The 26298-nt window shown below is 41.9% G+C and overlaps 2 protein-coding genes across 8 annotated transcripts in view; one reads left to right on the forward strand and one right to left on the reverse strand.

Annotated features, from left to right (window-relative positions):
• The first annotated feature begins 1810 nt into the window (after positions 1–1810).
• Positions 1811–16642, forward strand: LOC139570616 (rho GTPase-activating protein 22-like). Its single transcript, XM_071392627.1, has 8 exons — positions 1811–1999; positions 5062–5187; positions 7086–7302; positions 7520–7652; positions 7753–7826; positions 8436–8557; positions 13470–14652; positions 14926–16642. Exons 1-8 carry the CDS (start codon positions 1948–1950, stop codon positions 15104–15106), a joined length of 2088 nt encoding a protein of 695 aa, XP_071248728.1. The 5' UTR covers positions 1811–1947; the 3' UTR covers positions 15107–16642.
• The window catches only part of LOC139570617 (mitogen-activated protein kinase 8-like), a 34047-nt gene continuing 23987 nt past the window's right edge, over positions 16239–26298 (reverse strand). For 4 of the 7 annotated variants that reach the window (XM_071392631.1, XM_071392630.1, XM_071392628.1 and 1 more), the window contains exon 12: positions 16239–21887. In XM_071392631.1, coding sequence (XP_071248732.1) covers positions 21715–21887 — 173 coding nt within the window. In that variant the 3' untranslated portion in view covers positions 16239–21714. Of the gene's footprint in view, positions 21893–24125; positions 26097–26298 lie in introns of those variants that run through there. The other 3 variants (XM_071392634.1, XM_071392633.1, XM_071392632.1) reach the window with 3 other exon arrangements.

Consider the following 26298-nt stretch of genomic DNA (forward strand, 5'->3'; position numbering starts at 1 on the left):
CTGTATCCTACTCTCTAAAAGAGTTAATAATATGTTCTCTAATATCAGAAACAGGACACTGACTCTGTTGTATCTCCATGTAAGTGTCTCCTCGGGCCAGTCGACCTGTTGTCCCTCTCTGTATCTCTGGCTCCTCCAGTCTGGATTCTGTGTGCCTAGTTACCCGGCCACACTGGTTAGTTATGTAGGCTAACTTTTAATGTGGTAACTGGCTCCTCCATTCCAGCTCTGCAGGCTGTATAGTTGCTGGCTGTTTGACTGCTAATGTGGTAACTGGTTGGCCTCTGGCTAGGTTGGGTTATAAGTCAGAGACTTTAGTATCTGACCCCAGACCTGCCTATACTGGAGGGCATGGTAATGCAGAAGAGATGGAAGGGATAAATCGACGTAGAGATGTTTTCCTGAGTCATCCATCTCTCTGCCTTCAATACTCCTTCAGTTGGACACCTGCCAAGGCTTAAGCAGATAATGGAGTCTGTCATGTTTGGGAAAGTTTCTGTAATGTTTGTCATGCACAACACGTCTCCCTCTGTGCTTTAAACTATTTCAATTTCAAACAGAGACATAAGTAATGTTTCTATTTTGTTTTACCAAACCACACAATGCTCGACCATTAATATTTTGTTCTCTCCTTCCTGTCCTCTGTCTCTGTCTCTCTGCCTATTCTCTGTCTTTCTGTCTCTGTCTCTCTCTCAGGGATGCATCCTTCTCCAGGGCAGTCAGGTCAGCAAGCTGTCGGCCAATCAGGATGAAGCTGGTTGCCACCTGTTTGAGATTGTTCCAGGTAAGTCACCATAGTGGTATCTAACCCTTCCCTCTGATGAGGTATTACTTGAACTTATCCGTCAAGAAGCACTCATTTTTGTTTGCCGTTTCAAAATATATTGCTACTGTGTGCCCTATGCTGAACAAGACCCGTGTAAAGCCTAAATTATGAAATGATAGAGTTTCTCAGGGAACTCTGGGTAGCAAAGCAGTTCATAGACTAGAAAGTTATCGGTCTTGGTTAATATTGTGCAGTGCATAATACACTCAATACTTTGAATGAAACATAACTTGCATAACATAAACAAGATGTCAGACATTCCAACAAGGGATCTATTTAATGTGGTTCTAAACATGGCGGCGTAGGCATGGTGGTATTGTGGAAATACACACACACACACACACACACACACACACACACACACACACACACACACACACACACACACACACACACACACACACACACACACACACACACACACACACACACACACACACACACACACACACACACACACACACACACACACACACACACACACACACAATCTGTGGTTGTTGTTTGATAAGGATTAGCTATTTTGTGCAAGCTATTTTGTCCGTGAGAAAGGAACAACAGTGTAATAGAGAGAAAGAGAGAGGAAGGAGATAGAAGGGGGGAGGAGGGGCCATTTGGAAGAAAAGAAGGGATAAAACCAACAACTCCCTTTTTCTGAATGAATCAATGAATGCATGAATTGAATCAATTAAGAATACTTCTTGTATGACTTGTAAGGGGACTTGTAAGGAGATTTGAAACATGACTTGTAAGAGGACACATAAGGACTTTGTGGGCTTGTGTACTGTGCTACACTGGGCTGCTAACTCTCTCTGTCCTGTCATGCCCTGCTGGCACACAGGACCAGCCCTGCTTGGCACACACACCCTGGCTTGGCTGCGTGTGGACTGTGGACTCTACCCCCTGCAAAGCCAGCCAGCTGATAACTGACATGGCACAGCTGTAGCCCCTCTCCCCTCGTCCTCTCTCCCTGTCCAACCTCTCCACTTGCTCTGCTCTCGCTGCTCTGTGACTGTTGGGTGTGCACTCTCTTGTTGGCTACCCTCGCCCTCTTTCCTTGCTCGGTTGCCCCGTTGTTACACTGTCGCCTGCCTGTCTGGCCCTGCTTCTCCAGAGCTAGTATGGGGCAAGACTGTTGCAAGCTCCACAAACCCCAGATGGTCTACACTGTGGGTAAGGGCACCTTGTGCGTGTGTGTCTGTTTGTCTTTCTGCCTGCCTGCCTGCCTCTGTGTGCTGTGTCTGTGCAGTGTTTAGGTGTAAACACCTTGGTGGTGAACAGGTTATTGAGGGTTCTGTATATGTTCAGCGACGATCATGCAATGTGTGGCTATCTCAGTTGTAAATCACTGTGTGAAGCAGCGGGGCAACCAGAAGAGATGCAACGGAACTCTAAACTGCTCGTATGTGTTCAGACACTCACAAATACACACACCAAACAGCCGGACACACACACACACACACACACACACACACACACACACACACACACACACACACACACACACACACACACACACACACACACACACACACACACACACACACACACACACACACACACACACACACACACACACACACACACACACACACACACACACACACAGAGAGAACATTCAAGAATGCAGTATCATCACAATTAATACATGAATATCCAAATCAATCACTTTAATTTGGGCTCTTTCAACCTTCTCTGCTACTGTACACACTTCTCTGCTCCCTCCCTCCCTCATTCTGTCTGTCTGTCTGTTCCTCTGACTCAGGTGATAAATCTGAAAGAGAAAGTGTGTGTCTGTCTGTCCCTCTGTTCAGAGAAGGGAAAGTGCTAACCCTGTTGACCTGCATTCATGAACAGCCACTGGCAGCCTATACAAATCACATGAATGTCAATAGCGTCAACACCCACTGGTTGCTAGACGACTGCGCTTGTGACTGCGTCATGCTGGAGAGAGAGAGAGAGAGCGAGAGAGAGAGAGAGAGAATCTGAATGATTACAGCATATTGGATGACTGTCATTCAGATTCCATTCACCCAACATTAATAGGTTTAACCTACTACATGATATTGGAATTTGCCTTATACCCATCATGAGGTTGCTACAACCTAGCTACAAATTAAAGTTTATAACGTAGGTGCACAGGTCGAGAGACAAATTGGAATAATCAAGGTGACAGACAGTGACACATTAAATACCGCCTTGCACACTCTTGCCTGCATCTATCTGATCTGGGGTGTAATCATTAGTCCAAACAGTTGCAAAACGTTCCATTTTTCAACTAAAACAAGAGTTTCTATCGGACAAATTCAGGTAGGTCCCTCGCCATTTAATTTAATCAGTTTAACAAACATTTTGCAACAGAATTGGTGGAATGAATACACCCCTGATCACTCACAGTTCACGTTCATAGCAGCCACATACAGATTCATCACTTTGCTCATTGTATAATTCCTTCTCACATTTTGTGGACTTCAGTGCACAACAAAATTGCTCTCTGTGACCAGTAGCAAAAGCTTCTCCAAGCCAAACCTTCGTACCATAACCACTAACCGCAACACAGCCCACATCATTGTCAACATATTAACGTTATAGTCAACAAACTACACTGATCAAAAATATAAACGCAACATATAAAGTGTTGGTCCCATATTTCATGGGCTTTAATTAAATATCCCTAATATCCCCTTTCCATATGCACAAAAAGCTTATTTCTCTCAAATTTTGTGCACAAATTTGTTTACATCCCTGTTAATGAGCATTTCTCCTTTGCCAAGATAATCCATCCTTCTGACAGGTGTGGCACATCAAGAAGCTGATTAAACAGCATGATCATTACACAGATGCAGTTTTGTCAAATGGTCTCAAATTTTGAGGGTGTGTGCAATAGGCATGCTGACTGTAAGGAATGTCCCCCAGAGCTGTTGCCAGAGAAATTCATGTTCATTTCTCTATCATAACGTTGTGTTAGAGGATTTGGCAGTACGTCCAACCGGCCTCACAACCGCAGACCATGTTTAACCACGCCAGCCCAGGACCTCCACATTCGGCTTCTTCACCTGCGGGATTGGATCGACGTGTACGACAGCGTGTTCCAGGTCCCGCCAATATCCACAAACTTTGCACAGCCATTGAAGAGGAGTGGGACAACATTCTACAGGCCACAATCAACAGCCTGATCAACTCCATGTGAAGGAGATGTGTTACGATGCATGAGGCAAATGCTGGTCACACCAGATACTGACTGGTTTAAGGTATCTGTGACCGACAGATGCATATCTTTATTCCCAGTCATGTGAAATCCATAGATTAGGGCCTCATTTATTTATTTGACAGATTTTATTTCATGAACTAACTCAGTAAAATCTTTGAAATTGTTGCATCACGTTTATATTGTTGTTCAGTGTAGAACTAACGCGTTAGTAAACCCACAATCCAATCCACAAGTACAATGACTTAGTACAGTGTACAGCAACAGTTTAGCAGTTACACCGGTGGGCCCCGGTGGCAATAAATTAATAAAACCGACAGCTTACCTTGACTTGGACGAGTTGCAGTGCCTTAGCCAGCTAGCTAACATAAATAGCATTCTTGTCCGTTTGAGTCAGGTTGTTGAGTAGAATAAATTAGCTGCATTTATCACTAAGGTAAACTAAAAGGGGGGAAAAATACAAAACATATCTTTCTCTCTCTGTCTCTGATGCTTCTCCTTAATTTTTTAAGAAATTGATTTGTTCAAAACTGTTCAACTATTCTTTCTCTCTCTTTGAGTCAACTACCCACCATACTTTATGCACTGCAGTGTTAGATAGCTGTAGCTCATGCTTTCAGTACTAGATTAATTCTCTAATTCTATGATTGGTTGTACAACATGGAGGACGTCCTCTGAAAGTCGTCAAAGTAATTGTGTAATCTATGGAAGGGAGTGAGAACCATGAGCCTTCTAGGTTTTGTATTGAAATCAATGTACCCAGAGGACATAAAATAGCTATCCTCCAGCTACACCACCGTGCTACCCTAGAGGGTGCTGTTGAGGCTACTGTAGACATTTATTACAAAACAGTGTGTTTTAATAAGTTATTTGGTGACGTGAATATATTTAGTATAGTTTTATCTAAAAAAAAGTATAATTTTTTTAATGTTTCACTATTTTTATTTTTCAGAAATTCACTGAGTTGGATGGTCCTCCCTTTCCTCCTGAGGAGCCTCCACTGATGTGTGTGTGTGTTTGTTTGCAGGAGGCAGTGGAAAGAAGGATCGTTCAGGTCTGAGCGAGTCTTTCCTGTTGATGGCTAACTCTCAGAGAGACATGGAGGAGTGGGTCAGAGCCATACGAAGAGCTATATGGGCCCCGCTAGGAGGAGGTAATACACACACACACACACACACACACACACACACACACACACACACACACACACACACACACACACACACACACACACACACACACACACACACACACACACACACACACACACACACACACACACACACACACACACACACACACACACACACACACACACACACACACACACACACACACACACACAGACACTCTCTCATACACACAGACACAAACAGTAGCAAGAAAAAGTATATGAACCCTTTGGAAATACCTGAATTTCTGCATAAATAAGTCATCAAATTTGATCTGATCTTCATCTAAGTCACAACAAAATACAAACACAGTGTGCTTAAACTAATAACACACACATTATTGTATTTTCTTGATTATATTGAATACATAATTCAAACATTCACATTGTAGGTTGGAAAAAGTATGTGAACCCCTAGGCTAATGACTTCTCCAAAAGCTAATTGGAGTCCAATCAATGAGACGAAATTGGAGATGTTGGTTATACAAAACACTCACAAAATGTGAGTTTGCTATTCACAAGAAGCATTGCCTGATGTGAACCATGCCTCGAACAAAAGAGATCTCAGAATACCTAAGATTAAAAACTGTTGACTTACATAAAGCTGGAAAGAGTCTCTAAAAGCCTTGATGTTCATCAGTCCACAGTAAGACAAATTGTCTATAAACTGAGAAAGTTCAGCACTGTTGCTACTCTACCTAGGAGTGGCCGTCCTGCAAAGATGGCTGCAAGAGCACAGTGCAGAATGCTCAATGATTTTAAGAAGAATCCTAGAGTGTCAGCTAAAGACTTACAGAAATCTCTGGAACATGCTAACATCTCTGTTGACAAGTCTACGACACATAAAACACTAAACAAGAATGATGTTCATTGGAGGACACCATGGAAGAAGCCACTGCTGTCCAAAAAAAACATTGCTGCACGTCTGAAGTTTGCAAAAGGGCACCTGGATGTTCCACAGTGCTATTGGCAAAATATTCTGTGGACAGACAACAGTTGAGTTGTTTGGAAGGAACACACAACACTATGTTTGGAAAGAAAAAGGCACATCAAAACCTCATCCCAACTGTAAAGTATGGTGGAGGGAGCATCATGGTTTGGGGCTGCTTTGCTGCCTCAGGGCTTGGACAGCTTGCTATCATCGACGGGAAAATTATTTCCCAAGTTTATCAAGACATTTTGCAGGAGAATGTTAGGCTATCTGTCTGCCAATTGAAGCTCGACAGAAGTTGGGTGATGCAACAGGACAACAACCCAAAACACAGAAGTAAATCAACAACAGAAGGGCTTCAACAGAAGAAAAAACGCCTTCTGGAGTGGCCCAGTCAGAGTCCTGACCTCAACCCGATTTAGATGCTGTGGTATGACATCAAGAGAGCGGTTCACCCCAGACATCCCAAGATAATTGCTGAACTGAAACAGTTTTGTGAAGAGGAATGGTCCAAAATTCCTCCTGACCTTTGTGCAGGTCTGATCCGCAACTACAGAAAACGTTTGTTTGAGGTTATTGCTGCCAAAGGAGGGTCAACCAGTTATTAAATCCAAGGGTTCACATACTTTTCCCACTCTGCACTGTGAATGTTTGCACGGTGTGTTCAATAAAGACATGAAAACGTTTAATTGTTTGTGTGTTATTAGTTTAAGCAGACTGTATTTGTCTATTGTTGTGACCTAGATGAAGATCAGATCAAATTGTATGACCAATTTATGCAGAAATCCAGGTATTTCTAAAGTTTTCACATACTTTGTCTTGCCACTGTACATGCACACATACCCTCACAAAACACACATACACACACACACCAACATGTAACATACTGTAACAGCCAGTTTATTGTGTGTGTGTGTGTGTGCTTGGAATCTGGTTGCCGTTGCTCTAGGTATCTTCGGGCAGCATCTGGAAGAGACAATGCTGTGTGAGAGTGGGTGTGGCAGCAGAAACAAGACTGTGGTGCCTCTGCTGGTGCACCAGTGTGTGTGTTTTATACACCAGCACGGCCTCACAGAGGAGGGGCTGTTTAGAATGCCTGGACAGACCAATCATGTACGAGAGCTGCAGGATGCCTTTGACTGCGGGGAGAAACCACTGTTTGACAGGTAGGAGAAGTACTTTACTTTCACATCAAATGACAGGTAACACAACATTATGTAACACCACACACAACACGGACAGGTAGATGGGCTCAGTTATAATGATGTTTGACAGATTATCTACAGATACGGAATATTTAAATATTATCATGTAAAGAGGAAAACACAATGTATGACCGTGAACTGTACCGACCTCTCACCCTGACCTGTCCTGATTTGAAAGTAACACTGATGTCCACACGGTGGCATCCCTGCTGAAGCTTTACCTCAGAGAGCTGCCGGAGCCTGTGGTGCCTTTCAACAAATACACAGAGTTCCTCTCCACCGCTCAGCTACTGACCAAGGACAAGGAGGAGGTGTGTGTGTGTGTGTGTGTGAGTGACACACGCGCCTCAAGTAGTAATGCTCTCATTTAAACCCTAATGAATAATGATAGCGACATTTGTTCTTTTGAAGGGGATCTTTGAGCTGGGCAGGCAGGTGAGGACTCTTCCTCAGGTCAACTACAACCTCCTGAAATACATCTGCAGGTAAACAGATTATAATTATGTCATCTGTGAGTCTCGCCTACAGTCTCGCCTACAGTATCTCTCTCTAGTCTCCTCCATCTCTGTAAATATTATTAATAGATAATGACATCATCTCTATAGATACTGATGTAAATACATGTCTGTCTTCCATCTCTATTATTACTATCAATACATCTTCAATGACATCATCATTCTAGATATAAATCTTTAATGACATCACCTAATACTATAAATAGGTGTTTAATGACATCAGAAGGCAGCTGAGGCAGCAGAACAAGGCAGATCACACAGACGGTGCAAACAGCATGACTCACCACCACCTCTCATACTAAATCTGTCTCAGTCTGTATCATACTGAACATACAAGAAATTTGATAGTCAGACAATCTTGGATGAAATAAAATGTCCTTCATGGGTTTTTTTCCCTATGTGTTTTACGCTTACCAGCCTTTATATATATGTGTGTGTGTGTGTGTGTGTGTGTGTGTGTGTGTGTGTGTGTGTGTGTGTGTGTGTGTGTGTGTGTGTGTGTGTGTGTGTGTGTGTGTGTGTGTGTGTGTGTGTGTGTGTGTGTGTGTGTGTGTGTGTTTCTGTGTATATGCACTATAGATTCCTAGATGAGGTCCAGTCTCACTCCAGTCAGAACAAGATGAGTGTTCAGAACCTGGCCACTGTGTTCGGACCCAACATCCTCCGACCCAAGATGGAGGATGCACAAACCATGATGGAGGGTAGATACCAACGCGTTTTCCACTCGAATGACACACGCGCTATTTTAATTTTTGATTTTTTTTTTTAACCAGGTAGGCTAGTTGAGAAAAAGTTCTCATTTACAACTGCGACCTGGCCAAGATAAGCAAAGCAGTTCGACACATACAACAACACAAAGTTACACATGGAATAAACAAACATACAGTCAATAATACAGTAGAAAAAAAACTCTACATACATTGTGTGCAAATGAGGTAAGATAAGGGAGGTAAGGCAATAAATAGGCCATGGTGGTGTCATGACGTTGGCCTGTGGGTAAGGTTTATGACCCCCCCATAAATACCTTTCTCCCGTCCCTCTCTCTTGACTCTACAGAGGGACTCTTGAATAGCCTTTGTTAAACCGAGATTCTGGGAACATCAGAAGGTGGGGGGAAATGAATCATATTTTGGTAATCCAACCAGTTGAACATATGCGTTGGTACTTAATGAATATGATGTCAGTTCGGTTGTCATCTGAGACATTCTCATCAATGATAGGATGACAAACGGTACCGTGGAAAGTCTACACATTATAGTTATCAGATTCACATGGAATTGTTGTGCAATTTAAATGTTTGAATATAAAATTATTTGGGAGGGGATGAAATGTGATTTTAGCTTCTAAAATGTGAGAATTGGGTTGTCATGAGTGAATTAGGCCCGACTCAGTGGCCAGCCCACGTGAAGAGACGTTGGTTATAAACTATGAAACACGCCCTCCTCTCCCTTCCTATATAAAGCCTTGACGACAATATAACTTTCTGTTCCGGGTACATTAGGATGACGATCCGATGTCAGAAGGGTTCAGATAATAACTACAGAACGAAGCCAACCTCAGCGTGAGCTTTGGTCGCGAATGGTATGAACTTTGAACTCTTATTCACTACAGAAGTGATACCTCCTAGCCGTTGAGTTAGCAACAGCAGCTGCAAACGTGGGCTAGGAAAGAACAGACAGAGTATCCCGTCTACCACACAACGACGTTACTACAACGTATCCAATTTATCACTAGAGACATTCTTCAAAGGACTCTGTTGGGCAACATGGCTTTCCATCTACGACCAACCTACCGAAGCGCAGCTCAGAGTAAATATTTATTGCATTTTCCTTTTCCAAATGGGCGGTAATTTTAGAATGCATAAGATTCTGTATTTACGATAGAGTAGCTGCCTACGGCCTGATAGAGACATCGCTTCTCCCTTTGTTCTTCAGTCTTCCCGCTCTTTCACTCAAACCCAACCACCCTTTCTTTGTGTAACCAGCTGTCATCTGTTCCGTCCGCCAGGGACGTTTTCCTTTATGACCTAATTTGTAATCAAGGTATGATTCATTCTGTGTATATGTAATTCTGTGTGATTAGTTAGGTATTTAGTAAATAAATCATTGAACCCAATTTTGTATTGCTGATTCAACTTGTTAGCCAGGGTTCGTGAAGATAACAAAGAATTTACAACTTTCAGATGAGACTGAAATAAGGTGACGATTAATATTGACTGCTATTGATATAAAATATTACTAGGTCTAGAGAGAGTTTATTCGGAAGATAACAGCTCTATAAATATTATTTTGTGGTGCCCCGACTTTCTAGTTAATTACATTTACCTGATTAGCTCAATCAGGTAATATTAATTACAGAGAAAGGATTTTATAGAATAGCATGTCATATCACTTAATCCAGCATAGCCAAAGACACGACAGTGGCGAAGTAATTACAATATAGCAATTAAACACTGGAATGGTAGATGTGCAGAAGATGAATGTGCAAGTAGAGATACTGGGGTGCAAAGGAGAAAAAAGAAAAAAAATACAGTATGGGGATGAGGTAGTTGGATGGGCTATTTACAGATGGGCTATGTACAGGTGCAGTGATCTGTGAGCTGATCTGACAGCTGGTGCTTAAAGCTAGTGAGGGAGATATGTGTCTCCAGCTTCAGTGATTTTTGCAGTTCGTTCCAGTCATTGGCAGCAGAGAACTGGAAGGAAAGGCGGCCAAAGTAGGAATTGGCTTTGGGGGTGACCAGTGAGATATACCTGTTGGAGCGCGTGCTACGGGTGGGTGCTGCTATGGTGACCAGTGAGCTGAGATAAGGCGGGGCTTTACCTAGCAAAGACTTGTTGATGACCTGGAGCCAGTGGTTTTGGCGACGAGTATAACATGAGGGCCAGCCAACGAGAGTGTACAGGTCGCAGTGGTGGGTAGTATATGGGGCTTTGGTGACAAAACAGATGGCACTGTGATAGACTGCATCCAATTTGTTGAGTAGAGTGTTGGAGGCTATTTTGTAAATGACATCGCCGAAGTCGAGGATCGGAAGGATGGTCAGTTTTACGAGGGTATGTTTGGCAGCATGAGTGAAGGATGCTTTGTTGCGAAATAGGAAGCCAATTCTAAATTTAATTTTGGATTGGAGATGTTTAATGTGAGTCTGGAAGGAGAGTTTACAGTCTAACCAGACACGTAGGTATTTGTAGTTGTCCACATATTCTACATCAGTACCGTCCAGAGTAGTGATGCTGGACGGGCAGTGATCGGTTGAAGAGCATGCATTTAGTTTTACTTGTATTTAAGAGCAGTTGGAGGCCACGGGAGGAGAGTTGTATGGCATTGAAGCTCGTCTGGAGGTTAGTAAACAGTGTCCAAAGAAGGGCCAGAAGTATACAGAATGGTGTCATCTGCGTAGAGGTGGATCAGAGAATCACCAGCAGCAAGAGTGACATCATTGATGTATACAGAGAAAAGAGTCTGCCCGAGAATAGAACCCTGTGGCACCCCCATAGAGACTGCCAGAGGTCCCGACAACAGACCCTCCGATTTGACAGACTGAACTCTATCAGAGAAGTAGTTGGTGAACCAGGCGAGGCCGTCATTTGAGAAACCAAGGCTATTGAGTCTGCCGATAAGAATGTGGTGAGTCGAAAGCCTTGGCCAGGACAATGAATACGGCTGCACAGTATTGTCTCTTATTGATGGCGGTTATGATATCGTTTAGGACCTTGAGCGTGGCTGAGGTGCACCCATGACCAGCTCTGAAACCAGATTGCATAGCGGAGAAGGTACGGTGGGATTTGAAATGGTCGGTAATCTGTTTGTTAACTTGGCTTTCGAAGACCTTAGAAAGGCAGGGTAGGGTAGATATAGGTCTGTAGTAGTTTGGGTCTAGAGTGTCTCCCCCTTTGAAGAAGAGGATGACCGTGGCTGCTTTCCAATCTTTGGAAATCTCAGACATACGAAAGGAGGTTGAACAGGCTAGTAATAGGGGTTGCAACAATTTCAGCAGATCATTTTAGAAAGAGAGGGTCCAGATTGTCTAGCCCGGCTGATTTGTAGGGGTCCAGATTTTGCAGCTCTTTCAGAACATCAGCTATCTTGATTTGGGTGAAGGAGAAATGGGGGAGGCTTGGGTGAGTTTCTGTGGGGAGTGCAGGGCTGTTGACCGTGGTAGGGGTAGCCAGGTGGAAAGCATGGCCAGCCGTAGAAAAATGCTTATTGAAATTCTCAATTATTCATTGGTGGTGACAGTGTTTCCTAGCCTCAGTGCAGTGGGCAACTGGGAGGAGGTGCTCTTATTCTCCATGGACTTTACAGTGTCCCAGAACCTTTTTGAGTTTGTGCTACAGGATGCAAATTTCTGATGCAGGCAATGAGGCAGTGATCGCTGAGATCTTGGTTGAAAACAGCAGAGGTGTATTTGGAGGGCAAGTTGGTTAGGATGATATCTACGAGGGTGCCCGTGTTTACAGCTTCGGGGTTTTGTGTGAAATTGAGGGCATCAAGCTTAGATTGTAGGATGGCCGGGGTGTTAAGCATGTCCCAGTTTAGGTCACCTAGCAGCACGAGCTAGATGGGGGGCAAAGATAGATGGTTCACATATGGTGTCCAGAGCACAGCTGGGGGCAGAGGGTGGTCTATAGCAAGCGGCAACGGTGAGAGACTTGTTTCTGGAAAGGTGTATTTTTAAAAGTAGAAGCTCGAATTGTTTAGGTACAGACCTGGATATTAAGACAGAACTCTGCAGGCTATCTCTGCAGTAGATTGCAACACCGCCCCCCTTGGCATTTCTATCTTGTCGGGAAATGTTATAGTTAGGGATGGAAATTTCTGGGTTTTTGGTGGTCTTTCTAAGCCAGGATTCAGACATGGCTAGGACATCCGGGTTGGCAGAGTGTGCTAAAGCAGTGAATAAAACAAACTTATGGAGGAGGCTTCTCAACAAATGAGAGCACCTGGGGAATAGGAGTGGAGCTAGGCACTGCAGGGTGTGGATTAACCTCTACATCACCAGAGGAACAGAGGAGGAGTAGGATAAGGGTACGGCTAAAGGCTATAAGAACTGGTCGTCTAGTACGTCCGGAACAAAGAGTAAAAGGAACAGGTTTCTGGGCACGATTGAATAGATTCAAGGCATAATGTACAGACAAAGGTATGGTAGGATGTGGATACAATGGAGGTAAACCTAGGCATTGAGTGATGAGAGAGATATTATCTCTAAAAACATAATTTAAACCAGGTGATGTCATCGCATGTGTGGGAGGTGGAACTAAAGGGTTGGATAATGTATATTGAGCAGGGCTAGAGGCTCTACAGTGAAATAAGACAATAATCCCTAACCAGAGCAAACTAACCATAACATTTCATGTGGGGATTTGTAAAATGATAAGAGGAAGCAAAATTTAAGTTCTATCTTTTCTTTTACAATGTCAATGAAAAGGAGGAATTGTTTAACCAGAGTTTAAAGCCAGTATACGTAATTTATTTCTCAGCTAATCGGCAACCCTGTCACTTTTTTTTTGATAATCTGAAGCATTGGGCTGGAGAAAGCATTTTCAGAATCTGTAAAAACGCTATGTATAAATCCTATCAATAACGATTTTCTTTTTTTCTACCCTGCAGGTAGTTCCCAGGTGCAGCACCTGATAACCATATTGATCAGTGAACACTCTCGTCTGTACCAGGGAGAGGCAGAGACTCCCAGGGAGGACCAATTTGACCCTCCAACTCCCTATCCCCAGGCCCCCTCAATTCACCACTGCATGGAGGAGTGGCTCTCACAGCAGAGCCCCACCAACCCCATCCAGCCCTATCCCTCCCTGGGACAGACCCCTAACACCCCAAGTCAGGAACCACTTCAACCCATCCCAACCTCCAGTGGCTCCTCTCTCGATACTGACCACACTGTATCAACCACCCAGGGAAGAAAAGAGGGGTATTCTGAGGGAAAGAGTGACGGCAGAACAGAAGGAAAGATGAAGAGAAAGAGTGAAGGAAAGAACGAAAGAAAGCTTTCGGGTGGTAGTGGTGCAGCCTTCGGTCCCAGTAAACAGTCCAAAAGCCTGTCTTCATGGAGGTCCTCCTTGAAGGGCGGGTCTGGGTCAATAGGGGTGAGGGGGAAGATAGGAGGGTCAGCGGTTGACATGTCGACTGTCACCGGGGGCAACTGGGGGATGAACGGCTTGTCACCCTTCCACAGTCACCGACGGACCGCTTTGACCGGCAAACGACTCAAAGAGTCCTCGCTTTCCCTGACAGAGACACATAAAGACTCTCTGCCAGACTCCTATACTGGGTCCTCTTTGTCGATAAAATACTCTTCACACTCCCAAAGAAGTTCGCTAAAAGACTCATCTCCTTTACATATAGACTCTTCCAATTTTAGTATAGACTCCTCTTTTCCCAATATAAAGCCCTCCATCTCTGTCAAAAACTCCTCCCATTCCAACAGGCTCTCGACCTATGACAACGTTACCATCACTTCCTGCAGTCTGAGCTTGCCCGATGGAAGCCCCTCCCCCTGGACCTCCTGTGAAATCTCATTGGCTGAATCTACAGGAACTGATCGCACCACACTGAACTCTGGGTTAGGGTCTGGCAAGGCTGTGACGGGGTCCTCGGTGGATGGGTTCAGTAGCTCTGCTCTGGAGCTGTGTGTGAGCAGTGCTGGCTGCAGCAAGGGTGACCCTGGAGATGACATCACAGGTCTGAGGTCAGGGGTCAATGAGGGTCTGTTTAGCCTGGTGACAGATCTGAAGGAGGAGCTGAGGGCGCAGAGGTTCAGATATGAGACACAAATACGCAAGTAAAAACAAACTTCTTGTTGTAATGGTAATGGTACAGTATGTTGTGTTATGTGTGCATGTGTGCACATAATATAATATATGTCATTTAGCAGACACTTCTATCCAAAGCGACTTACAGTCATGCATACAAACATTTTACATTTAGGTGGTCCCATGAATCAAACCCACTATCCTAGCGATGCTCTACCAACTGAACTACAGAGGACTTATGTGTGTGTGTACACATCCATGTGTGTCTGCTGTACTCTCTAACCCTCTCTCTCTGCTCTCAGATTGGAGGAGTCATGTTCAGGTCTTCGTCTCCAGTCTGGTCGTTTAGAAGAGGATCTTAACCAGGAGAAGAAGAGGTTTCGCATGCTGGAGATCCAACTGGGGAACTCTAAACGTGCAAAGCAGGATGCAGAGACTTGGAATGTTCTTCTGCAGAAAGAGAAAAAGTTCTGGGAGACCTGACCACTGGCACACAAACCAGCTAGACCTGAGCTGACAGTGTCAGCCCACTGAGCTAAAGCCTAGGCATTCACTATGGGAGCTAACACAGGTCAGGTCTCAGGTGAGGTTAGCCATCAAATGAGTTTAATTCTGCTACACTCAGAAAAAATGTAAGAAAAATAACGAAAGTCTTGAATTAAACAGGAAAGTACTATCTGAGCTTATTCAACAAGAAATGCTATATTTTGTGTTCCATTGCAAAAATGTTTTGCTACTGTGTGCTCTAATGAACACAACCTAAGTGTCTCTCCGCCTGTGCATTAGGACTAGGCTTAATATGTGTCCATGAAACCGGACCCTGGAGTATTCATTCAGAAGTTGCTCAAGACTGTTGTGATACAGAAGGGGTTTTTCTTATCTGAAGTCTACTGCTGTCTATTACTCTGCATGCATCGTCATTCTTGGTAACTGTGGGCCAGTTTCACAGAAACAGATTATGCCTAGTCCTGGAATATTAAGCACTTTCAATGGAGATGGCCCATTGAGTTTATTTCAGGACTAGGCTTATGCCAGGATTCAGTCAGATCGCGCTTTGTTGGCTATGCACCTCTTAAAGGTAATTTTCCTGCGTTTGTGGAGACCGCATTCATGGTAAATGCTACATATGTTGGCTAAATCGGAAATTACCTTTAAATGTCGAGCGCATTATAAAACGGATCTCCTGCTGATAGGTTTGAATCCCTGACTTAATCTTTGTCTGGGAAACCACCTCTGTTATTGATCTCTTTAAAGATGAACCTCTAAATGGTTAAATGTGATACTTACTGAGCTAACACCGTACTGTTAAAAAAACAACCTCTCAGGTGTTCTAAATATTCTGGTCTGAGAGATGATATATATCTACTCCCGTACTTGAATACTCTTCTGAAATAGACGACTTTTACCACGCCATGGTTTCACCACACTACAGAACATTTTGCTGACTTGTTTCTGATTTAAGAAACAGGCCTTGTTTATCATAGCGATATCAGGTACAGACTTTTGTACAGACTCAAACTGACCAGACTCTAGTGAAAGCCTCTGAGCATTTGTCATTATAAACTAATGTCCTTTCAAGAAGTATGCGTTGAGAATAAAAACAATTCAAACAGAATCAAATTCAACCCTTTATTTGCAGAAGTTGAAGGTTGACATTGACCGACCGTTTCCAGTGTGTACATTACTGTAGGTCTGTAGTAAGGCCTTGTCTAGATCAAAAGGCTAACATTTACACAACCGGCCTTTGTGGAAAACAGCACGAAACCTGGGTTGCGTTCAAGAGTGTGAAACGTACTACATTGATTGCATGAATAAGAACTGAGATGCTTCCATATCTATTTGCACGTTCCACAATGTTGTACCCTCCTGAATGCAGCCTTGTTTCTGGTGTGTGATAGGCCTGACCACAGCCAGGGAATGGGTCCAGTTCCAAACATAAACAGGGCCTATAGGGATTGAACGGCGAGGAGCCATCAAATACATTTTAATCTAGAAAAAGGAAAAAATGTCGAACAGCAAACCTTTTTCAATCCCCTGGAGAGCATCCATCTAACATACATATCAACTACTCATCACCTACAAATCATATTACAAAAAATAGATAAATGAATAGACATAGTACTTTTGAATTAAATATACATTACATACAACTCTAGCAGTCTTCTAACATTGACAATGGTACATTTTCAAATAAATTTAAAAAACTAAAAATGTCACATTGTTTTGTTTTTTTGACCATATGCTGTGGACTGTTATGTCATTCAGAAACTCATATCGGTGAGGTAGTTAATAAAAACCAAGTCCTCTAACAGAGACATCACAGAGAGAGGAGCTGACGCTAACTAAGCTAACTAAACACTGAGTGCCTCTACTCTAGAGACAAATATAAAGGGGTTAAAAACAGAACTCAGGGATTCTTATGAGATGGGACAATCTCAAATTTCTTTTCACAAATATTTTTCTTAATATTAACAACATTTGAAATATATATTTTCAAATACCGTCCTGACTGGTTGCATCAAGGCCTGGTATGGGAATTGCGCCGTCCACGACTGCAAGGATCTCCAGTGGGTGGTGAGGGCGACCCAGTACATTACTGGGACCGTGCTGCCACCCATCCAGGACATCTACTCAAAACGGTGCCTGAGGAAGGCCTGCAGCATCATCCTCAAGGACCCCACACACCCCAGCCACGAGCTGTTCACTCCCTTACCGTCGGGCAGATGGTATCGGAGCATGATGTCTAATACCAAAAGGCTCAGAGACAGTTTCTATCTACAAGCCATCTGCTGAACACTTGAACTGGACTGACCACCTTCACTGATTCTCCGCATTTCAGCACACGCACACACACACACACACACACACACACACACACACACACACACACACACACACACACACACACACACACACACACACACACACACACACACACACACACACACACACACACACACACAGCTACCAGACCTAATATGATTAGTAAATACTTCACAATTTAAACACTTGATCCCCCATAACAAATGTAAATATTGGACTATAAATTGTGCCATCCTGTTTTATACTTATGCTCAAATGTTTATTGTACTCTACTGTGACATTTACTTTATGTTCGTATTCTAATATTTTATTATTTCTAATTGTTGTTGCATTGTAATGAAAAAACCTAAGCATTTCATTGGATGGTGTATACCATGTGTATCCTGTACATATGGCTAATAAAACTTTAAAGTATCAGCTATCACACCATGAAAAGGAAAAACCTCATAATTCAACAAAAGCAAAATCATGAAATGCAACTAACTGGATTGTCAACCCCGTCAGACACCATAAAAACCATTTCATTTTTACATGTATTGTCCAACAAGTCTTTAAAAGTATTGATTGTTTAATTCTAACAGTAGAGTATAGAAATATGTCATTTAAACTTATTTCTTACTTATTTTATAGCACTAAACTGTATAATGCTCCAGGGAAAATTTTGTTAGCATGTTTTTCTAGATTCAGAATATAAAACAACATTTAAAAAGTAAACATTGTCCCTTAGATCTAGCACAACAAATATCTCAATAGTTTAACCATATGTTGCAGAACAGTGATATATACAGTTGAAGTCAGAGGTTTACATACACTTAGGTTGGAGTCATTAAAACTCGTTTTACAACCACTCCACAAATTTCTTGTTAACAAACTATAGTTTTGGCAAGTCGGTTAGGACATCTACTTTGTACATGACACAAGTTATTTTCCAACAATTGTTTACAGACAGATTATTTCAATTATAATTCCCTGTATCACAATCCCAGTGGGTCAGAAGTTTAAATACACTAAGTTGACTGTGCCTTTATACAGCTTGGAAAATTCCAGAAAATTATGTTATGGCTTTAGAAGCTTCTGATAGGCTAATTGACATCATTTGAGTCAATTGGAGGTTTACCTATGGATGTATTTCAAGGCCTACCTTCAAACTCTTTGCTTGACATCATGGGAAAATCAAAAGAAATCAGCCAAAACCTCAGAAAAAACATTTGTAGACCTCCACAAGTCTGATTCATCCTTGGGAGCAATTTCCAAATGCCTGAAGGTACCACGTTCATCTGTACAAACAATAGTAAGCAAGTATAAACACCACGGGACCATGCAGCCGTCATACCGCTCAGGAAGGAGATGTGTTCTGTCTCCTAGAGATGAAGGTACTTTGGTGCGAAAAGTGCAAATCAATCCCAGAGCAACAGCAAAAGACCCTGTGAAGATGCTGGAGGAAAAAAGTATCTCTATCCACAAAAGTATCTATATCCACAGCAAAACGAGGCCTATATCGACATAACCTGAAAGGCCGCTCAGCAAAGAAGAAGCCACTGCTCCAAAACCGCCATGAAAAAGCCAGACAACGGTTTGGAACTGCACATGGGGACAAAGATCGTACTTTTTGGAGAAATGTCCTCTGGTCTGATGAAACAAAAATAGAACTGTTTGGCCATAATGACCATCGTTATGTTTGGAGGAAAAAGTGGGACGCTTGCAAGTCGAAGAACACCATCCCCCGTGAAGCACGTGGCGGCATCATGTTGTGGGGGTCCCTTTGCTGCAGGAGGGACTGGTGCACTTCACAAAACAGATGACATCGTGAGGGAGGAAAATTGTGTGGATATATTGAAGCAACATCTCAAGACATCATTCAGGAAGTTAAAGCTTGGTCTTCCAAATGGACAATGACCCCAAGCATACTTCCAAAGTTGTGGCAAAATGGCTAAAGGACAACAAAGTCAAGGTATTGGAATGGCCATCACAAATCCCTGACCTCAATCCTATATAAAATGTGTGGGCAGAACTGAAAAAGTGTGCGCGAGCAAGGAGGCCTACAAACCTGACTCAGTTACACCAGCTCTGTCAGGAGGAATGGGCCAAAATGCACCCAACTTTTTATGGGAAGCTTGTGGAAGGCTACCCAAAACGTTTGATCATGTTAAACAATTTAAAAGCAATGCTACCAAATACTAATTGAGTGTATGTAAAACTTCTGACCCACTGGGAATGTGATGAAATAAATAAAAGCTGAAATAAATCATTCTCTATACTATTATTATTCTGACATTCTTAAAATAAAGTGGTGATCCTTACTGACCTAAAACAGGGTATTTTTACTAGGATTAAATGTCAGGAATTGTGAAAAACTGAGTTTAAATGTATTTGGCCAAGGTGTATATAAACTTCCGACTTCAGCTGTATATATTTTCAGAATATTGACAAAATATTGACCTTAAGGGGGTTAGCCATCAGTGACGGAGATGACAAGCCACTGACGGAGTTGACAACAAAACAGACATATTTTTGCTTCTAAAAATAAAACTTCAATACAAACATTTGTAAAATATAGAAAATGATTTATTTGAAAATTCCCAATAAAAATATAACCATTCTATCATATATTTCAGCACTCTGACGGAGTTGACGTTCAATATTGTTTCTTTAAATCTATCAAAAGTAGATCACTTTGCAGACCATGAGTGGTTTTGTTGCACTATATGTAATGAGGACATTAAGAAAAGGTCCATGAGGTGTAGCTGACCCGGATCATTCTTGATTAATTTATGATTGTAGACAAATCTGACAGAGTTCATCAAATCTCCTGACAATTATTTTAGGAATCACAGTTTTGAGAGAAATATTATTTTAAGTCAGAGGTCTAATGCAAGAAACTACCTAAGATCCATTTTCAGTTAATATTCATTATTGCCGTTTTAAGAATTTTAAACACTTTTTTGGAGAGTTTGAAATTGCCCACCTTGGCTCCGGACAAGGACATTTACAGGCATAGAGCCAACATGGAAATGTGTAATATTGAAAATATTTAGAAAATTCCAAAAGCAAATCTTTCCCCTTATAAAATTCCCCTAAATGTAATTTTTAGGATCAAATAATGCAACAAAATAAACAATAAAAATAAAGTTAATCTGCCGGTCAAGGATTGTCCCGACTTTCAAGAATCCCTGAACTGTAAGAGCACTTAAATCAAATCAATGGGGCTGGGAGTTTTTCCTGGTCCTGTGACCTGAGGAAAGACTCCTGGCCCCGCCAATAAAACATAAGCAGCCTTCGTCCCTTCCCCTTGGCCCCAACCCTTTGATGTTTGCAGACCTGCACAGGTGTTTATACCTATCCAAAACCTAAAGATCTGCAAACATTGAAGGGTTAGAGCCAAGTGGGATGGGCCACTGGTTGAAGAAATATAGCAACAAAGATGGCTAAGTGACAAAGGTATTTGGGCCAGGTGATTTAATCCTTTGATTTAATGCAAAATAAATGTTTTGTCATACCCGTGGTATACGGTCTCATATACCAAAGCTGTCAGCCAATCAGCATTCAGGGCTCGAACCACCCAGTTTATAATAGAAAATAAATATGTGTTTGTAAGAAAACACTTTCTAATAGGGAAAAGGGGAAAAAGTTCCAACCACTGTGAGATTTGAACCACTATCATTTACAGCATAGACATACACAGCTTGGAGAGACAGAAACTGACACAAGAAAATAAATAAATATAGTAATTTACAGCATGTACACAATCAGCAATGCCTGATATAGGGGACATAGCAAATAAAAGAAGCTGTACATTTAAAAAATAAATAAAAACGTTTTTATTTTACTACGGACCCTTAAAGGGGCAATCTGCAGTTCAAACGACAATAAAGCAGCCACCCCACCACTGTTTTTGGTAAGCAGCTTAGGGTGGGGCTAGAGAAATGTAATTGCTCTGAAATTCATAGACAAAGCTATGGATGCAAGGACTGACCATCCATGATACAGTATCAAAAGTATAATTTTAACCATGTTTTGAGGTTATACACAGTGTTTGTTTACAATTACATTGTTTACAAACAATTGAGTAAACACAATGTAATCATGTTTTGAGGCTATACAGTGTTTGTTTACAAACAATGGAGTAAAAGCATTTATATATTATATTCTTCAAGAATCAATTGGTATATATCATTCAATGAAAAGGCAAAAAAGAAAATATGTAGCCATCGCAGATTGCCCATTTAAGTGTTTTAAACTATATACCGTGACAGGGGTGTGTGTGTGTGTTATCTGCAGCAGGCCAGTGCTCCCAGAGAGGTGTGGCTGTCCAGGCTGCTGTCCGTGTCAGAGGTCATGGTGGGTTCACTAGGGTCACTGGGGTCAGTCGACATGGAGGATACATCATTGGCTGAGGGGGAGGACGAGGGGTGCTGAGGGGAGCTGTCAATCACTGCTGCACCTGTGCTGCGAAAAACACACAGGATGACTGATACACCTGTACTAGGAACTAGCACGCACATGCGCAAACAAACAAACACACACAGTCCTGCGACATACACACATAACTCACACACACCATAGGGAGCTGGAAGAACACCTCTGAGTCTGTGAGGGGTGCAACACCCCCCCCCCCCCCCCCAATAGAGCAACCTACTACATTATTCACCTCCCTCCTATGAGTCAGCTGTGCATGCTCTCTTTCAGCAACAGCAACAGCAACTTTAGAAACTGTTCATTCTTATGATTATTCCACTGGAACCTCTTTAATCTAGAAACACCACTCAAACGTGCTTCTACACCTGCATTGCTTGCTGTTTGGGGTTTTAGGCTTGGTTTCTGTACAGCACTTTGAGATATCAGCTGATGTACGAAGGGCTATATAAATAAATTTGATTTGAAATTTGATTTGTATAGTGTGCTTGCCTTGCATACAGATTTTTTATATATTTTTTGAACTATAAACGTTTTAATTGTGCATAAAATCTCCATAGGCTTGAATGGGAAGTATTTGGATTCGCCACTGCTCTTGAACTGTTAAAGCTACCAACTATATAACAACTTTAAAACATGCAGACTGGGACTTGTACTGTTGCGTGATTTTGTTTTTATATACACTACTTATGCTTTTCACACTACAACCATATTTGCATAAATACCTATGCATTTCTGGGGCCATAGATTTGAATGGGAAGATTTCTGGTCGCTACGAGTCTTCAACTGTTTAAGCTTGAAATGCCATTCAAACTAAATTGTGCAGACCAGTCTGGAATAATGTGCTTGTATACAACTTTTTGATATCATTTATACTTTTTGAACTAGACCAACATCGAAATGTACAGACGGACTCAACTTCGATTGATTGTCAAAAGATTGTTGATGCTATTTGTACTCTTTGAACTATAACGGTTTAAAATTTGCATAAAAGCTTAACCTTTTACACTCGTGGTAATTGAGCTATATGGATAGGGATAAATTGAAATGAACCATGGTTACAATGGGAACCGTTTGGAGATTATGGGAAAATGATTAGACTAAAGGTAAGTACACAACAGTACACCTGACACAGACTGAATCCAAACATTGCACTGTTGATTTTATGTGGATTATGTATTTACTGTACTTTCACCACATTTTGTTGATAACGAAATCTGAAAATACTCTGGATGAATTCAGTAACATGATAAACATATTTTTAGAACATTTGGAGTAAGTGCAACGTAAGACAAAAAAATGACGATGGTTTGAGTGAGAGGTCTAACTGGTGTCTTCAAAGTGTGACTTGTAGTTACTTCAGAAGTAACTTCAATGCACTTTTGTGACTCTGTGCCATCGAGGAACTAGAGCAAGCACACTTGTAGTTGTTTTGTTTGGAACACAGCCCTGCATCCGCGCCATCACACAATTATTGTTGTTGTTTAACGCAATCCAAAAACGGTCCATTATAAATCTAAATCTGGGTCAGGTCGTCATCATTTGAAAGCTTGTTATATTGCCAACATTACTAGCTAAATGATAAAATATGATCTTTCAGTGTTAGGCTTTCACAAGGCAATTCAGAAAAGCAAATCGTAATATTGGTGCGCATAGAATGGCGTCATGAGCGCATTCAGATGCGTGTTCCGTGGCAAATTTTCTTCACAATACAACAAACATAGACTCACTCTGTTCAGGACAACCCAGGGTATGACGCAATGTCCTCTTGTAACTGTACATCAAACATAATGATCATAAACACTGACACTGTATATGACATGAGTTTTATGATATGGAAATGTGAAGTGCACATTTGGACTCAAGGGTGTTTGGCTGCTTGTATGACATCAAAGCGGTATTTATTGTAATCCGCAACGTCTCATCTTTCAAAATACTATGAGTCCTCTTAATTCACAGCATTTGCCTCGCTCAGACAACAGAACATTTGCTAAAGTTGCCCAATTTCTGGGAGGAATGGGGGTAACTTCTTGTCGCGTGCAGTGCTCAAGTTCAGAACGTCTCTCAGTCAAAACCCATACAGAGCTGTGAAGGAGAGACATTGAGCTCTGACATCATGTATAGCATGTTACTGTACAGTCACTCTGTTCCAATTTAGGTGCTTATCAGTGTCCAAATCTGCCATTTTCAACCTGTATATGGGTTGAAAATGCTCTTGGTCAGTTTCAGCTACAATGCTCTTGGTCTGACCAATGCTCTTGGTCAGTTTCAGCTACAAACACCACCCCAACATTGGCATGTGCAGAAGGACTCAACTTAAATGGCTTCAACACAGCTTTTTGCTATCATTCTTAAACTATAAACTATACAGCTTGTTGTATCCCCATTAATTTGGCTCCCGAGTGGCGCAGCGGTCTAAGGCACTGCATCTCAGTGCTAGAGGCGTCACTACAGACCCTGATTCGATTCCAGGCTGTATCACAACCGTCCGTGATTGGGAGTTCCATAGAGTGGCGCACAATTTGCCCAGCATCGTCCGGGATAGGGTTTGGCCGGGGTAGGCCGTCATTGTAAATAAGAATTTGTTCTTAACTGACTTGCCTAGTTAAATAAAGGTACAAAAATATTTAAAAAATTCAATGGCGGATTGCAGGCTTAAACATTCTAAACAGTGCCACAAATCTTTCAGAATGTTCAAACTACAAAATTTTGTGATCTTAAAAATGCATATGGCTTATGATGATATAGTACTGACCTACTATACTAGCCCAGTATAACCCACTATAATTACGCCACACCTACAAACCACCCCAAAATAGGTCAACATAACTAACACATTGTATTTGCAACCGCACCATTCAAACGAGGCTGCAATGAAAACTAATGGGACTGTAGCGTTCTGTGTTGGCATCACAATCCGGGCTGTGAAATACGTTTTGATTCAGCGTTGACTGACATGGTAATGGTCCAATAGTATTCGAGAAAATATCTAAATATGGACTCCCTCTGATGCGGTACGTTACATCGCGACGTGTCACTTTTTTGTGTCGTACAGCCTCTTTCCACCAGGGGTAGCCCTTCTCTCGCAGATTAAAAACAAGAAAGGGACAGGGTAAGGGGTATACCTAGTCAATTGTCCAACTGAATGGATACATTTTTTGCGTCATTTCTGCAAGCTATCATGACTCTCAAAAGCCGCGACAGGCGCTGTTTACTTCTGAAGATAACTTTAGCGACACCCTAAAAACCCAATTCAAATTCGACACAAACCTTCAAATAGGTATGTAATGACACATTATATAAACACTTTATAGTGTTTTATTTACATTTTAGATGTGATAAGTTGGACAGATCGGGTGAAAAAAGCCATTTCCCCACACAACATATCTCCCAGTAGGATTCCCTTCCCCACCCGGCATTTTTAAAAAGACCCGACGGAGCTCATTGCCTTCTTCAATCATGCAGAGACGGGTAACATGAAGGTCTCGTCGTTGATTTTGCTGGAAAGGGGAGAAATTGTGCTTTACAATTTGTATTCATATTACAGTTGACCTGGAAGTATTACGTTTTTGGGGCACTAAAATAAGGCAAATTGTACAGAATAGCACGATGTATAAAAGTGCGTTAGTTACTGTTACTTGTCATTTTTTTTGCTTTCTGGGGGGGTTGCATGGTTTTTTATTGGGCACAGGGGACAGTAGTGTGTTTTTTCCCTGGCTTGCTGCCCGGCGGGCCATGGCATAAATATATATATTTCCCCCCTTAGCACACGGGATGGGTAATCAATAAACTCAGCACAGACCAGTCTGCGAGCCTGTCGCGCATCTCTGACTCCCTGAAGCATCTTTGTAAAAAAAAAAAGATATAAAAAAATCACACCCACAACACGAGCTGATGCGATGGACTTGACGTGAATATTCTGACAGTAGCCTCCTAAACCTTTCAGCGTGACTGCCAGAGCATTGTAGTTACAGTGGCAGGCTAGCCTACATAGACATGATATGCAATTTCCAAAAACATGAATGTGACACATGAGTCATTGAGTAATTGCCATTTTAGCACATTGACTAACCCGGATTTACATGAGATATTTGAACAGGCGAGTAAATAGCCTATGGTCAAATAGCTACTGTAAGCAAAAAAATAAGCCTCTTGTTTCTTTAGCCAGCTAGCATCAGGGATCCAATAATGGTGAGTTGAAATGGTATTACTATTCTCCCAAGTGAAGCTTGCTTGCCTATTGAAATCAGAAAAAAATACAAATTATTATTATATTATTTCAAAGTTAATTAAATGACGAGGAAGGGAAAAGCATGTACAAGGGGAGGGTCACGTGAAAATATGTTTTACGATGGGGAGGGGGGTGCATTTTTTTAAATGACACCTCAAGTTGGACCCTCCCCAGTAATTTTTGTATGGTACCATAAACATACCATTAG

Source organism: Salvelinus alpinus, chromosome 3 (genome assembly GCF_045679555.1).
Source record: "Salvelinus alpinus chromosome 3, SLU_Salpinus.1, whole genome shotgun sequence".
Taxonomy (NCBI): domain Eukaryota; kingdom Metazoa; phylum Chordata; class Actinopteri; order Salmoniformes; family Salmonidae; genus Salvelinus; species Salvelinus alpinus.

Excerpts from the sequence above, each read along its gene's own strand:
- LOC139570616 (XM_071392627.1), top strand. The coding sequence starts at position 1,948 with ATGGGGCAAGACTGTTGCAAGCTCCACAAACCCCAGATGGTCTACACT. Across the intron at positions 7,653-7,752 it reads TGACCAAGGACAAGGAGGAG|GGGATCTTTGAGCTGGGCAG; the intron begins GTGTGTGTGTGT and ends GTTCTTTTGAAG. Across the intron at positions 14,653-14,925 it reads TATGAGACACAAATACGCAA|ATTGGAGGAGTCATGTTCAG; the intron begins GTAAAAACAAAC and ends CTCTGCTCTCAG.